The sequence below is a fragment of the Phoenix dactylifera genome, chromosome 10, assembly GCF_009389715.1.
Source record: "Phoenix dactylifera cultivar Barhee BC4 chromosome 10, palm_55x_up_171113_PBpolish2nd_filt_p, whole genome shotgun sequence".
In the NCBI taxonomy this organism is placed as follows: domain Eukaryota; kingdom Viridiplantae; phylum Streptophyta; class Magnoliopsida; order Arecales; family Arecaceae; genus Phoenix; species Phoenix dactylifera.
The window spans coordinates 1,553,580-1,569,954 of record NC_052401.1 but is presented as its reverse complement, the minus strand read 5'-3'; the positions used below and the strand labels follow the sequence as shown (position 1 = coordinate 1,569,954).

At 38.8% G+C, this 16,375-nt stretch overlaps 1 protein-coding gene and 1 non-coding gene across 5 annotated transcripts; both read right to left on the bottom strand.

Annotated features, from left to right (window-relative positions):
• Positions 1 to 922: 922 nt before the first annotated feature.
• LOC103703153 (probable Histone-lysine N-methyltransferase ATXR5) lies at positions 923 to 8,856 on the bottom strand. 4 transcript variants are annotated; one of them, XM_026803013.2, is made up of 7 exons: positions 8,337 to 8,856; positions 8,132 to 8,224; positions 3,061 to 3,290; positions 2,872 to 2,972; positions 2,568 to 2,780; positions 1,617 to 1,670; positions 923 to 1,439 (listed from the first exon to the last, which is right to left on the bottom strand). In XM_026803013.2, exons 1-6 carry the CDS (start codon positions 8,665 to 8,667, stop codon positions 1,628 to 1,630), a joined length of 1,011 nt encoding a protein of 336 aa, XP_026658814.1. In that variant the 5' UTR covers positions 8,668 to 8,856; the 3' UTR covers positions 923 to 1,439; positions 1,617 to 1,627. The 4 variants fall into 4 exon arrangements, with proteins under 4 accessions (XP_026658814.1, XP_026658815.1, XP_038986646.1 ...); XM_026803014.2 differs by having other exon boundaries at positions 923 to 1,355; XM_039130718.1 differs by lacking the exon at positions 1,617 to 1,670 and having other exon boundaries at positions 923 to 1,355.
• A 1,498-nt stretch (positions 8,857 to 10,354) lies between these two features.
• TRNAI-AAU lies at positions 10,355 to 10,428 on the bottom strand. Its single transcript has one exon. It is a non-coding gene; the product is annotated as a tRNA-Ile (tRNA).
• Positions 10,429 to 16,375: the final 5,947 nt, after the last annotated feature.

Below are 16,375 nucleotides of genomic sequence, written 5' to 3'. Positions count from 1 at the left end.
ATATATATGAAGTCTATGAGTTGCTCTTAGTTTGTGATGTGCAAGCTAATATTTTAGCATTGGAAACACAGTGCAATTAGGAGTTGGTTCGGATGATTCATATGGTCATGTGCATTGCAAGATGGGCAGAGAAATTTGTGTTGGATGGGAGGCCATACAATAGGGTGAGAAAGAAGATAATGATACACAAAATGGTAAATACATGAAAGAAGAAAATCTACAAGAAAAAAAGGGTGCCGCAAATATTTTGAACACATAGATCTCTTGCTGAATTCATCATTTAGGAAGTGAAATTGAAGCTTTAGGTTGCAAGAAAAATAAGAAAGAGTTAGAATTCGAGCAACAAGCGATGAAAAGTGGTGCAAATGACCTTTTGGCCGAGAAAAATCATTTGTACTTGACAGTGATGAACAAAATGAAAACACAGATAAGTTCAAATATTTTATCCATAGTTCACTTCCCCCTGCGCATTATAACTGATCCTCAAAAACATAATACATGCACAAGAGGAGGAGAGGAGGATGATATAAGCTAGGCAAGGGATGGCAAAGTACAGTGAAGGGAAAATTTATGAGTTCAGAAAACTCTGGGCAGACAATATTTGGCTGGACATAGCCCATTTTCCAGTTGCAGTTCAAGTGAAAGACGCCAAGAACTTTGCCTCCATTCCCATTATTCATATGGAAATAACAAGCTAAGCTTTAAAAGGACCACAAATCATTCAAGTGCTGTGGATCACAAGCATAAAGAGCCAGCCTTGCTATCAAAGATTTTAGGTTTTACTTTCTGCAACAGCAAAACTACTCCAGCTCAAGCTTTGATTAAATGTGGGACATTGACAGATACCTGTGTGTGTGTGTGTGTGTTTGAGTGCATGCATATGCATGGACATGTATGTTTGTGAGCAAGCATGCACTGGGAATTTGAAATTTCAACTGAATATTCAAAAAAGAAAGGCCAGACAAGTATCTTACCTATCCTAATAATCAATCATCTAATTATTCAAAAAAACAGGGGGGCATGACTCTCCTCTTTTAGAAATTTGCTTCAAAAAACACTTCAGAGGGACTAGCAAAAAGGCTAATAGGTTCCCATATGCATCAATGCAACTTTCCTCTCATGTATTTCCCCATCCATGAAACTTCCTCCTCCATATAGGACACAATGACCTTTGATCATAATAATAAAACTGGTACTCAAATTTACAACCAGTGGAATGCTTACGAGTCATAGGATGATCATGTACTCATTCAATTCGTTGGCATAAGGTCCTGTTCAGTTTTTGTTGTTTCCCATGCCGGTCAAGCTCATATCTCCTTCCTTTGTTATCACATTAAGTGTGACAATTTGTAAGGCTGCATGTCAACAGCAGCACTTGAGATCACGCCATACTTTGCAGCTTACTACTGTATTATAGGAACATGAGTAACAACTGGTAACTGCATTAGAGGAACACAACTCATTTATGCTGGACTACCAAATGACACCAAACAGCCCCTTCCAACAACTTACAAAGGTCCAACTTGATGGATAAAATATGACCCTACAGGCAGTCAAATCAATATGGAGATATGAAATATGTTCTATTAGTCGATCATTTGTGTTCCTCCACTTACCAAGTCACAAATCAATATTCCACAAGAAGATGCCACCTGGCCTGCCGGTAATGACTTGACGATTGTACCGGAGATAATTCCCAACATAATTTCACAGCAAATTCAGAAAAAAATTTGAGATATTAGTTAAATAAAGCTCCATCAGAGCACAATGTGAGATATAAAACATCAATCTGATGATCACAAGCAAAATGTAAAATGAAAACAAGGGGGTTGCAGTTCATTATAAATGTTAACATATGGAACTGTACAAAGTTGTATAACAAATTGACATCAAGATCCAAAAATCTGTCATTCAAGATCTCTCGGTTATAAACTATGGTCACCTTATAACCAAATGGATGTTGGAACTCATGTTGTAAAACCATTAATTAAAAAATGGGCCAATGCTCCAGTAGACAAAATTTGAAGCCGCAAGAAACAAAACTAGAGGGCTTGCTAACGAAAGAATCCATAATTATCTATGCCAAAAATGATCCTTTCCGGCCCAAATATTTTTTCAGTTTCCAAGAACAGGTCAGATAATTATGTTCTGAGGTTTTGGGGAAATTCAGACAAAATGCTGAGTTGGGTATTCCTGTTCATAACCATTGTAGTCGTAATAAAGCCTTTCTCCACTGGCTATATCGCGACAAGCAACCAATAGGACCCGGCATTCACCATCCACATTATACCTGACACATTTAAGGTTCTGTTTCTTCCTACTCTCCCTGCAACAAATAGGCAGGTTCAAGTATAACAAACTTCAAGATTTCTTATCAGTTATATTTGCAGTTGAAGCTAAAAGCATCCACATGGAGAAGTGACACCTAAGCGACGGCTCAAGGCAGAAATACACGGCTAGGAATGAAGTGGATATCATTACATATAGGCTTGATTTAAGAGTGTTACCCATACCAACAAATACCTAGAAACTATGACGAAGATGGAGGAGACAAGACATGAACTTACTGATTATGGTTGTTAATGCCATTGATGAAGCGAGCAATGTTTCCACGTTTATCAGGACAGATAACTAGACTATTTGATGGGTTTGTTGCAGAAAGAAGGGTCATCATGCTGTCACAATCATCATGTTCCCGGTTTACGAGGTAATCCACATCTCCAGTGTACTCAGTGATAAAAGTCATATCCTTTATATGTCCATCAGCTTGTACAGTGAATCTGCATTGACCAAATTGTTATCTAATTATCATCCACCAAATAATTGGTGAATGGCCACTAAACTCGATCAGCATTAAATCAAGAAAAATACCCTTCAAGTGAATCATAAACTACTACAAGCGGAGGACATTCTCCTCTTTTGCACATGGCCCTGCAGAGCTCTAGTGTTTCTTTATCTTCTCTTGGAAGGACCTTGAAGAATGTGCAAAATAAAATAAGCACAGATCATGGTAGAGAAAGTAAGAGAAAATTTTCTAAAATTTAAGGAGAATTCCTGAACCTGCATGCCGCCTTTTTCTAAAATTGCCTGATTAGCAGATCTAGAGGCCATCCCCCGCATGTAAGTTAGCTCATTACTGAACTCCATCTTTAGTGCTGTTAAGGCAGTAGCAAGAGAACCCATTTGTTGAAGCCTTTGCGCTGGATTTTCATTTGGAGTAAATGGTAATATTCTCCTCCTCTTCTTATGCATAATTAACGGCATGGAACGTCTCCTGCGTTTCCTTGTATCTGAACCAAAAGAGTTTCAGAAAACACAGTTAGCCTAGTAGCATTTTATGCAAGATAAACAAGTTTATAGAAGGTCTGTTTTGCCATTTGAACAGAGGTGGTTTTTTACCACAAGCAATATATAAATAAGCAAGTGAACAGCTAGTTTTCAGAAGAAAAATAAAACAACGGAAATGTTGGCAAAGAAGTTCCATTTCCTGAGTACATCTTGAAATACTTCGTAATTGTATTTGCATCATATGATGATAGTGACCTGAGCTAAACTAGGAGCCAGAGTGATCTTGGGGTTTCAGTCCCAAATTCAAAAGCATATAATGGGATTACAAAGCCTTGTTGGCGCAGAGACAACATGACAGAGATGTGGGAGATGACTAACTCTAATAACATCACACAGCAGGAGCAAATCCAACAAATTTTGCACCTCCATAGAGTTGACTTTATAATGAGAGTCATGAACATAGCAAAATTATGATGTGGAAGGCAAAGGTAGGAGAGAGCATTGAAGTTAAAGGTCATCATATTATTTATGGAAGTAGAGATGGAAGTCAAGACACAGAAGGTAGCGTTCAGAGAGGTGACTGGTGCAACCATTCTATACTAAATGAGAACATTCCCATGACTTGCTGGAATCTCCATGTTAGAGTTGCTTCAACAAAACCAAACTATGTTGCTCATGATAGTGGTAGATCTGACTACTCACGCACTGCATCCACCATCATTATCTCATCTAGAGAAGATTGCTCAACATAGGAAAAGAAATTCACCAAATTTCAAGCACAGCTGCAAAACCAACCATCCCCTTTCGATACTCGTCAAGCCAGTTGCCCACCTTGGAACTTTCAAGGGCTATAATTTTCATTATGTTTGATCCGATCGGAAAGAAAGAAGAATTTTCTTAACTCGCTCAACTCGAATTAGTCAAAAAAAAATTTGAAGGTGGAAGAATTTTGGAAGTAGGATTTACATTTTTTTTTCTTTTATTTATGATCCACACGTCATAAACTGAGGCACATAACCCTTATTTATAATAGAGGTCCTCCCTACATAATTTGGGTTGGATTCCTCTCCTAGTTCGAATAAAACTAGCTCTCCAAAAATAAATATAACTAGTAGAAATAATTATGAAAAAACTAAAATCATACAGAAGATAGATCTCGACTTTTACATCAACTTTACCTTTCATTGTTATGCCTAATTCTTCTCGGATTGGAAATATGTCCGATCAAAGTCTTTCCCGAAAAGTAAACTTTCATTTAACCGGTTAGTTTGAAGGTCTAAACGATAGAATTTCAGCCTGTTTCAACCACCTAGAAAGTTGGCTCTTTATCGTAAATTTCAAAAAGTTATATGAATTAAAAAAAAAAATAACTCAATCGAACGTTGTATAATCAAGTTAGGACCTTCGGAAGTTTGGCGTGCAATTTGGTTTTCTGGTATAGTGGATCTCCCTTCTGGACTTTGTTTAGCCCTACCTGTAGTGGTCAAAGTAGTTCACATCGAGTCTGATGATCCTCTTGAATATCCATAGTGGCCAGAGTAATCCACATAGAGCTTGGTCATCCTTTTGGATACCCATAATGGCTAAAAAATCTATATCAAGTCTGATGATCCTCCTAAATCAGAGCTTTTCCTATTTAAAAAAATTTAACTCCTAGTAAATCAAAACTAAAAATGAGAAAATACCTGCTTCCCCACCTCATGGCTGAACCACTTGGCTTTTTTTGAAGATGGTCTTCAACCTTGATCTTCTTTGCTAGATGGTAGATCCTCGTCTCCAGATATAGGAAACAGCTTTGCTACGGGAGTTTCAAGTGCTTATGCTGAAGGCGTCACCAATCAAGACACGATCTCTATAAGTTGGGCAATCTTCTCTAGTTGTGTGAGATATTTCTTCATCTCATCATCCATCGAGATAGAACTAGCAACCATACTCGTCTTTATCCTTTAATATGCTTCAAGCATGGATAGCTCTTTTTCCATATGCTTGTATTGCTCGCATGTCTAGACCATAAACTAAGACTCCCATAGATGTAAAGGACCAAAGCTTTGATACCTACCTGATCCTATATATGTAGAACCGAGGCTCAAATACCAACGTGATCCGAATGGATAGAAAAATTTTCTCAACTTGTTCAACTCGAATCTTAAGAGAAATTTAGAAAAAATGAAAATATTTTGAAAGTAGAGTGTCTCTTTATTTATTGAGAATCCACATCATAAACTGAGGTACATAGCCTCTATTTATAATTATAGTGGAATCTTTTTTTGCATAATTTGGGCCGTATTCCTCTTCTAGTTCGAATAGGATGAACTTTCCAAAAATAAATTAAATGACTCGTAGAAATAATCACGAAAAAAATAAAATTCTACAGAAGTTAGATCTTGACTTCTATATTAACTTTCTCTTCTGTCGCTCTACCTAATTCTTCTCAGATTGAAAGATATACATCCTGTCAAAATCTTTCTTGAAAAAAAAAAATTTCAGTTTGACCAGTTTATTTTAGAGCCTAAATGATAGAATTTCAAACTGTTTCAACCCCCTAGTGGGTTAGCTCTCTATCATAGATATCAAAAAGCGAATTAGCAAAAAATATCATATGACCAAATTATGATCTCCAAAAGTTTGGCGTGTAATTCAGCTTCTTGATATGACAAATCTCGCCCCCGGATCCTGTTCAACTTTATCTGTAGTGGTCAAAGTAGTTCACATCGAGTCTGATGACCCTCCTAGATACCTGTAATGGCCAAAGTGATTCACATTAAGTTTGGTGATTCTCCTGGATACCTGTAGTGGCCAAAGTGGTCCACATCGAGCATGGTGATCCTTTTGGTTCAATGTTATCTAGCAATAAGAGGCATCAAATAAGGTGCATCATTTCCAACGCTCTTGCCAGATAATAAATGGCTTTTAAACTCATCGGTTACTTTAAATGGCTAACAAGCAAGACATCTACCAAAGCTATACGAGCAAATATTGGTAATTCATTTCATACATTTTCTCTTATTTACTAAAGATATTGAAATTTTCAGTTACAATAGTACAATTCATCGGGAAAAAAAAGCATATTGAAGTAAACTATCATTCTAATGAAGAAATAGCAAATACAATTACAATATAAGAAAAGGTCGCATTGTGTCACTACAAAATGTATTAATAGACATACCATATCAGAATGCATGATTCTGATAGGTTTATCACTTTTGCCTTTAAGGGGAAAATTATTACTTTACATGTCAAAACTTTACTATAATAATTACTAGTACGGATATAATTGAGCAATACACAGAATCTTCTCTAATACTACAAATGTAATTGTCCATCAATCTCAGAGAGTCTTCCCATTCTCGTGACCCTCTACAAGCTAGGAATCTTGAAAGACCGGCATGTAGTTGCCTCATGGCAAAAACATAGCAAATTCTTGCATTGCTGGGTTTTTCCTTCAAGCAAAACACCTCAAAGAGAGGTGAGGCACAGAGAAAAGAGAACATTTCAAGAAAATGTGCTTAGTAAAGCATAGTGCAACCAAAAGGTGAATAGTTAGAATCCCCTTTCAGTTGCGTAGACTACATTTGTGCGCAAGATATCTTTTATTTTCAGAATCACAATTATTCTTTTCCATGCAATCATTAATATCTAGCTTTCTTCCTTAAGTCTTCCTTTCGTGTACTTTTCGCCTTTTTGATGTATGATTTCTTAACATTTAAGTAAAAAACCTTGTAATTTTTTTTCAAGAGGATCCTTTTCCTTCCAAATCTCATATCGTTTTCTATAATTGGTTTTGTGAGCTATTGGCAAGATGACTTATCCATTTTTAGCACCTTGCTTCCTTGGACCCAACCAAATTCCTTTCTTAGGTTCCTATCATATGTTTTATTTACCTCAATACCAGACAATTTACCAGTCATATATGGTACTCCTCATCATTCATCCAATATAGTCTGAACGACCAGGCTTCAAGTTTATGCCAATCATCCATGCATTGCCACTTAAGTTTACTTTAAAAAGAGAATCGAGGTAAATTTTCAACCTTCTGGAGGCACATTTAAAGTCTGCAAGTGATCGAGACCTTTGTAGTTATTCCGAGCTTCTGTAATTGCCATTGCCTTGTAAATTACCGCACATGAATCTACACTGCAACATGTTATATCTTGTTTGAAGACTCTAGAGCACCCATTGGGAAATTTGGTACTCTTCAGAGGCATTTCAATATAGCAGTTATTCCTCATTCTCCTCTAGTAAATCAGCACCATATCATCTACGAATATAGATATTATAAGGCCTAGATATCCCATTCACGTCATGTTCAAGTATAGCACCTGTTCTCCATTCTTATCTGATAAATTAACATTTACTTTCAAGAAGTAACATACATTATGAGACCTAGAGATCCCCTTCAAGCGACAATGCATGCCTATTGCAATTAGTAACTCACCATTTTCAATAGGCTTTTCACAAACTTGTTGGAAGTCTAAATATTCCAGAAACTGATAAAAGAATGTCAGCCCTAACCGGGCTTCGATGTCATCCAACTTAAAAAAGTTTTCACAAACATAGCTGCTGCAATATAGCTGAATGGGGATAATGAAGAAAGAAGAATAAATTTCAAATTATGAAAAAAATGAAAATGTAACATCTAATCTTTGATCAGAAGAAAGAGAAAAATCAAAGAAAAAAAAAAGGCAACGGACGAATGACATACATATTGATCATCCAGCCCCAGGAAACTCCTTGATAAAATAATAATAAAATCTTGGATGCAACAAAACTCATAGTCAAGAAACCAATAATATAATATGCTGAAAACCAGAGGAAAATCGGATTTTTTTTCGAGAAACATCACCTTGGGAGATCCCACATTTCTCCTCCGCTGCAGCAATCGAGCACCTCTGGATCCGGAAAAAGTCTATGATCTTCTTCTGCATCAATGGAAACCCTAACGATCCCCAAACGACCAACCAAATCACCTCTCTTCCGTTACTCAAATTTTATCAAAAATAATTAAAAAATCAGAAAAAAGAAAAAAAAAGGTAAGTTTTTTTCTGTACTTCGGAACGGCCGCTCTCGGGCGCAGCTAGGGCACAACCAGGGGCCGGTGGGAACCCTGACGACGATGGGGCGGAGGCAGAAGAGGTGGTAACCCTTTTCGCAGCGATCGCAGAGGAGCAACTCATCGTCGCAGTCGCCGGAGCGGCACTGCTCGCACCGGACGTCGGAGTAGTAGTCGCCGGTGACGGGCGGCGCGGCCTTCGCCGTGCGCATTATCTCCGCCAGGGACCGGTACCTCCGCGGCGGAGGCGGGGGCGGCGCCGCCGTCCGCTTACGGACGGACCCGTTGGTGGGGGAGGGGCTCTCCGCCTCGGGCCGCTTGGGCGCCATGGCTGGCAAGCGGGCAGACGGAGGGAGGTGGGGTCGCCGATCGAAAGGGTTTCCCGGCGGCGGAGCCACCGCGATTTCGATCGCCGGCGTACGGAATCGATTGGTTTCCGATCGGAGCTCGGCGAATGCCGGGGAGCGAGCGAGCGAGCGAGCGAGCGAGCTTTTTGGTCCGCGGGAACTCGAGAAGGGGGACGGCGCACGGTACGCGGATGACGTGTCACAGCTTCATTGGCTTCGCTAATGTACGCTTGGTAATGTACTGTGAAAAGACGAAAATGCTCTTGTACTGTGGCTAGATTCTGACCGTTGGAAAGAGAGACGCGTTGATGTCCTCCAAATCATAGAGCATAACGAGCGAATCGAGGTGTTTTGTAATTAGGACAAATGGACCGGATAAGGGTAATTTTGTCATTCTGGGTGCCTATGGAGCGTGTCACGTGACATAAGTGACGGACACGTGTGTGAGCATGCAGAATTTTGTAACTTCTCTCTTTTTTTTCCAGTTATTTTTTGTTAATCTTAAGCTGTTTGGTTTCCATTTCTGCGTGCATTGCCGTGCGGCCGTTGAGCTGGAAGGTTTCCATTTATGGAAACGTAGGACAAATTAGGGGAAGGCCACTTTTGAAACGAAAACTTTTTTTGATCATCAAAAAATGTTTTTGTCCTTTCTTTAGCTCCCGTGGTTGAAATAGGAATCTTGCCACCCAACACAACCACAAATTTTTGGGGATAGATGCAGGTTGTGCGAAATTTAGAGATTGAATTAATTTAGAGATAGAAATTTAGGGGCAGCAAGGGAAGATATTATTTAGGGAAGATATTCTAAGTACTAATAGTATTTTTCTTGAAGGAAATTCTGTTACGGTGACCAAGTGGATACAGGACTAGGACCATTGTGAAGATGGACACATGCTGCTAGTGACATCCGTAGGTTAGTGAGAGATTGTAGCTTCTTTTAGGTCGTTCATGTATACCAAAAGACGAACAGAGTCGCGGACTCAATCGCCTTCTTTGCTGCTTAACATCCAAAATAGGTTCTTTGAACGTATCATGTAGCTCTCCCTCTACCTCTACGCCCTCTCTAATCTGTACAGGACGAGGACCGGTGTGAAGATGGACACATGCTGCTAGTGACATCCGTAGGTTAGTGAGAGACTGTAGCTCCTTTTAGATCGTTCATGTGTACCGAAAGGCGAACAGAGATGCGAACTTGATCACCTTCTTTACTGCTCAGCATTCAGAAAAGGTTCTTTGAACGTATCATATAACTCTCCCTCCACCTCTACGCCATCTCTTTTCTTTCGATATTGCTAGTTGTACTTGTGCAAGAGTTGTGTGTGCAGCTGTTATATAAAAAAAAAAAAGAGAACATAACTAAGAGGCTATCATTTAGTGGTCGCGTACATGAATCATTTATGGATTATTACATTGTGGCAGCAAAAATCATGACTTATTTTCTAACATATGAATCATTTCTTTATTCCTTATAAAGAATCTATGTTGACTTAGTATGTTACAGTATCGGGATGGTGAATGATTTATTCACCAGCAAAAAAAAAATATTTTGGAAATTACTAATCCGTAGCAGGTGCATCGTATCCTGTTCTTAATCAAGGATAGATCAAAATTACACTAGATCTAATCCTCAAGGATTCTATATTATAATCACTCGAAAAAATTATTCATATGGCCCATACAGGTCTCGAACCTGTGACCTTCGCGTTATTAGCACGACGCTCTAACCAACTGAGCTAATAGGCCAACGACAAAGGAGATATCTATAGTTATTCTATAATCAATGACGATCCCTAATTTCTCACCATAACACCGTACCGTTGCCATGTTTGAGTTATTTAATTAATTGAAAAGGCATAAATATTAGTTCTTTCCAAAAAAAAAAAAAAAAAGTGATCCAGCCGTACCTTTCAATATGGCTACCTTTACGACTTCACTCCAATCACTAGTCTTGCCTTTGGCATCCCTTCTTGCAGTTAAGGTAACGGCTTCAATTAACAATTTATAACTCCAATTGATTTCATCATTTATTTTCTTTAATAATTCAACCAATCAGATTATTAGGCTACAATATAAATAGCATGAATATACTAATCAAATAAAATCGATCTCGCTTGGACAAATAACTTATACTAATTTCATGTACAATAAGATTGAAAAGAAGATTCCTCATCTCTTTCACCTATTCAAGGATCCAATTTTATATATACACAAGGTAATAAAAAATGAAAAAAAGATAAATTTTTTTTTCCTTTTATCATTTAGGAGCCGTGCGAGATGAAAATCTCAAGCAAAATTTGAATGAAAGAAAGAAGTAAAGAATTCTTTTTTAGTCATGAATTTTTTAATCAGAAAGAAACTAATAAGGGTGCCAAATAAGTTTACAGTTATTTGTGGTCTTCCGATTGCAAATATTTTAAAAAGGCAGATTTTGTATACACAATCAATTGATATGGCAAGAAAAGGTTGGTTTTTTTTTTTTTATCTCTCTAAACAATTTTATCCATGGATTTAAATATGAGACGAGCAAATCTGAATTACCATATATTAGATCCTTAAAGTATGTACATCATATTATTTATAAATATGTGTTGGATATTTTATAAATGTTTCGAGGACTCATGTCTACTAGCAAACTGGTCTAAGAATCCAAAATATGTACTATTTTGCAAAAATAAAAGTCGACATTTTTGTAGTATTAATTATTAACTGAATTCTTTTATGTAAAATTCCCTTAAACAAGTGAGCAGCATTTACGGGCTTTAAATAGTGGGACCAAGATTGCCATATAGAACATCTTCCACTTCTTTTTTTTTATTTTTTTTTTTTAACGTGCTCCTCTTGGATGAAGGAAAACTGTAAATATCTTGGTTTTCTTTTTTCCTTTAATTTAGAATACATAAAACACCTACACAAAAAAATCTAATATTCTACTAAGTAATTTATAGAATTTATGCAGGGCCGCCATGTAATTTAAGTAACTCTATAAATTAAGCAATTTAATTAATACTATAAATTACTTAAATATTCTAATAAGTAACTGCAATACCGCACGAAATTTCCTCTTGTGAACATCGCTATCTCAACACTTGGTGGTCCAGCAGAACGTGCCAATTGACCTCTTTAAATTCAAAGTCTTGCTCATATAATTCAAGACATGTGCAACTTTATCTTGTCATTAGTGACTTCAGCTTTGTAACCCATTCCTCATGTTATTGATATGAGCATTTTTTTTCCCCAACTTTTTGAGCCTATACACTATGTGATCCTGTATCATAAACTTATACAATGTTTTATTATAAATTCCAACAATTGGATGAGGCAAGAGCTGCACATCCCACTGGTGGATGATGAGAGAACCTATCCAAGTGTCTAAACTAGCCAGGAGTATGCAATTCAGAGTTATTTGTATTCATATTAAACATATTCTGTAACAACTCAGGACCTCACCTAAAATGGTTAGCCGGAAGGTATTATTTAGATTTCTTGATTCTGTATAACTACCCAAAATCTACCCAGCGAATAACCGATGTGAGACTAAACACACGCCCGCACGGGTCCTCACAATACTCCCTCCGTTCAAGCCCTGATGTCCTCGTCAGGCTAAGAGTTCAAATCTATTCAAATCTAATCACAAATGCCACGATTGGCCCGTGTTCAGCCCCAATGAATCCGTGCTGCAGTGTCCCCTAGTCTACATAGGTTATGGGCTGGGTCCGCTCTGATACCATTTGTAACAGCTCAGAACCTCATCCAAAATGGCTAGCCGGAAGGTATTATTTGGGTTCCTTGATCCTGTATAAGTACCCAAGATTTATCCAGCGAATAACTAATGTGGGACTAAATACTCGCCCGCACGGATCCTCACATATTTGTAGTAGAAAATAATTGATTTAATTTGGCATTTCACCTTGCTAACCAATGTCTGCTCTCCGTGAAACTCAGAAAGAGCCATATATGGTACAAAAAATCAGGAAATAAGAAGTCAAAACAATGAGAAAGATGGTAAATAAGCATAATGTTTTTCTAGCAATATCATCATTATCATCTTCTTCCTCTTTTGAGATTGGAGTACTTTTATTATAATTTAAGACCATCTTGAATTTATCAGTTATGCTTCAAATAAGTTTAGATCAGGCTGCAGAAGTTCAGAATTAGTGTCATGAGATAATTTACCTTCTAGAGTGAATGTAAGTCAAATTCCATGGCAATTTATATGTACTTTTGCTGATCCAATACTGTGCGACATCTACCATGCCTAGGCTAGAAAACAAACTACAAAAAGGTTGAAGCCCAAGGACTCCATGAGTAGCACATTTTCTATGCCCAAATGGATGGTGAGCATTTTGTGACAAGCATTTAACCTATCTGATGTGCGACTATTATTTCTCAACAATTTGTAGCCACTGAGCATTACCTTAGATAATATCATCTCCATTAACTTTTCATCCAAATAGCTTGGAGAAGAGTTCGGGGGTCGATTCTTAGCGACATCAGCCCTCATTACAGCCTCCGTTTATATAATCGGAGCTTAAGAGGTGGGGGTGGCTTTGGTCTCCTCTATTTTTAAAAGAATAACTGCAAAAGCTAAAAAAACAAATTGAAATTACTGGTTATGGCTGTTGGGCTCTCATGGAAGGGATTTGCAAGGTTATCTCTAGGTGCTATTTGAGTATTAAAGTATATATATATATATATATATATATCCCCTCTTCGTGGTGGGGAAATCATAAGGGTCTTCTGTCTAAGAACCTTATATATATATATATCCCCTCTTCGTGGTGGGGAAATCATAAGGGTCTTTTGTCTAACAATCTCTTATTAGTAGCTACCAAGAAACAATATAAAAAAGGAACACATCTAGCGAACAGGAACAGACCGAAGTCACTAGGAAATGCGAGGACTCTCGTTTAGACATCCAAGTTGCTTCATTTCTATGTTATGAATAAGCAATTCAATTTTCTTTCCTTGTACCTATAACAACTCAGGACCTCACCCAAAATGGCTAACCGAAAGGTATTATTTGGGTTCCTTGATCCTGTATAAGTACCCAAGATCTACCCAGCGAATAACCGATGTAGGACTAAACACACGCATGCACGGATTCTCACATGCTCCCCCGTTTAAGTCCTAACGTTCTTATCAAGCTAAGCGTTCAAATCTATTCCAATCTAATCACAAATATCACGATCGGCCCGTGAACAGCCCCAATTGATCTGTGCTACAGTGTCCCCTAGTCCACATAGGCAGGGGCAGCCCAAAATATTTGGGGGCCTAAGGCGAACTCACTAAGTGAGGCATTTTTTTTCAAATAATGAAATTTTTTTAATAATTATAAAATACTTTAAAATTTTATTTAAAAATAATTCATCAAGCTTTTTGAGATGCAAAATTACTAATCAAATTTTTATACTCAAGATGCATTAAAATACTATTTTCACTTCTAAATTAAACCACCTATTCATTTGATAATAATATTATCAAACAAAGCAATTAAAAAAACACCACAAACAAATCAAAATATAAAAAAGTTAAAAATGATAAAATTTGATTATGTCAAGAAAAACAAACTTAGGTCCCAACAAGTAATGCCGAACTTAATTATGTCGAGAAGAGGCCAAATAGTGCCGAACTTAACAACAAAAAGAGGCCGAACCGCCGAAGTCACAACGAACCTATAATTGGACCAAAAATCCCTTTGTTCAGTAATCAGTAATCACTAATCAGTATATACCATTTGATGAAGTACATTAATCGTGGTTTTCTTTTTTGATGAAGTACATTTGATGAAAAATAATGAAAGATAACTACAGTCTACAGAGCACCATCTAATTCAGAAATAATCATGCTAACATGTCTGATGTCTCCCCAAAGCTATTTAACATGTCTAAACTCTAACTCTAAGGCCCTGGAGTGTGGACGATGGACTTGGGGCCTTTGGCATTTGGCAAACGAACCTTAAGTTCTTGCCTCCCGAAAGTTGGAGCCGGAGGATGGTGCCACGGTGGTGACGGTGCCTCAAGACTCAGGTGGTCGGTGGACCATGGATGGAGGAGCCGAGGAAGGCAAGAAGCAGAGGACGGAGGAGCCGCGGAGTCGGCGACTGCAAGGAACCGAGGAGCTGAGGACGGCGAGAAGCAGAGGATGGAGGAGCCGAGGATGGCGACGTCGGCGAGTCGGCGAGGAGCGGAGGCCGGAGGAGTCGAGGAGGCGAGGAGCCGAGGAGGAGTAGAGCGGAGCTGTGGAGGCCGGAGGTCGGAGGAGCCGAGGAGAACTAGAGAGGATAGAGGAGGTCCGGACTCCGGTCTCCGGACTCCGAAGCAGGGGCGGCCGGCGGCCCAAGAATTGAAGAAGCCGTCGACGGTCGAGTCGTTGAGAAACTGGAGAAGAACTGGAGTCTGGGGCCTGGCCCAAAAGGTTCAAAAAAAAAAAGCACTGGGAGAGAAGAGGAGGGAGAGAACTCAGAGAAGAAAAGGAGGGAGGAAATCAGAAAATATCCGTTGCCGTTGGTTGTCCTTGTCGTAGGCTCGTAGGTCACCAGTCACGGTGTCACCTATAGCCGTAGCTCTTCTTGCTGAGTCGCTGTCTGTCGACGAGAACCCACTGTAGCAGGCCTAGCGGCGTAGCCAGACGGCAGGCGGGACAGACATGAGACATCCTCCATGGCTCCATTCCTCCTACAGGCTACAGTCCTACTCCTAGGCTCCTAGCTGGCTAGCTTTCGGATGTGAAGGCATGAAGCAGACGCCAGGCGGCAAAGAGGGGCCTTCCTTGAGCCAGGGGCCTTAGGCGACCGCCTCAGTCGCCTAAGGCTCGAGCCGGCTCTGCACATAGGTTATGGGCCGGGTTCGCTCTGATACCATTTCTAACAATCCAAGACCTCACCCAAAATGGCTAGCCAAAAGGTATTATTTGGATTCCTTGATCCTGTATAAGTATCCAAAATCTATCCAGCGAATGACCGATGTGAGACTAAACACACGCCTGCACGGATCCTCACGGTACCAATAATTCAGATTTAGAATATTACAATTTCTTCAAGGAGTAACCAAAATCTAATGCAATGCCTCTTAAGAGGATTGCCATGCCATTCCTACCCGTTTTTACCTTCCATTATTCCATGTATTATGGTTTGCTCTTAGAATGCCACAGCCAAATATATATATTATTAGCACTAGTTATTATCTGTGAGGGTTAGATGATGTTTTAGATACTTCCATGAACAACTGCAAGATGGACGCAACTGGAACAGCTGCACGTAATTCTACAGTGCACTGTGCACTATGGTTTTTGGAGTAGGGCCCCCAGGGAACACTTGGTTGCCAAGTCAAATCCAAGACGTATATAGCCGGCGAGAGTTGTTAGGCCAACTTCAGGAATTACAACAAAAAGGATGCAAGGCTACAAATTTATAGAAGGTAGATAAAATATACATGGAGAAGTGTCCTTAGGACAGCCAGAAGGGACAAATATGGAGGAGTGATCTCTAAGCATTTCCAAGTAGACAGAAGTCCTTTGATCATTTACTAAATACTTATCAGTCTTTTTTTTTTCTTCTTATTTTATTCTTCTTGAGAGAATGATGATAGATCCTATAAATGATCTATTTTGCTTGGAGGTAGCTCTAGGTACTGAATCAGAGTCATATATAAACGTAAAATGATTCCGGGGGGATTCTGCAGCGAACCATCAT

What these genes read in the sequence shown, in the direction of transcription:
- LOC103703153 (XM_008785903.4), bottom strand. Translation starts at nt 8,667, where the DNA reads ATGGCGCCCAAGCGGCCCGAGGCGGAGAGCCCCTCCCCCACCAACGGG. An exon ending in TAGAAAAAGGCGGCATGCAG is followed by an intron (nt 2,973 to 3,060) that starts GTTCAGGAATTC and finishes ACATTCTTCAAG; the next exon opens with GTCCTTCCAAGAGAAGATAA. An exon ending in GGCATTAACAACCATAATCA is followed by an intron (nt 2,327 to 2,567) that starts GTAAGTTCATGT and finishes TATTTGTTGCAG; the next exon opens with GGAGAGTAGGAAGAAACAGA.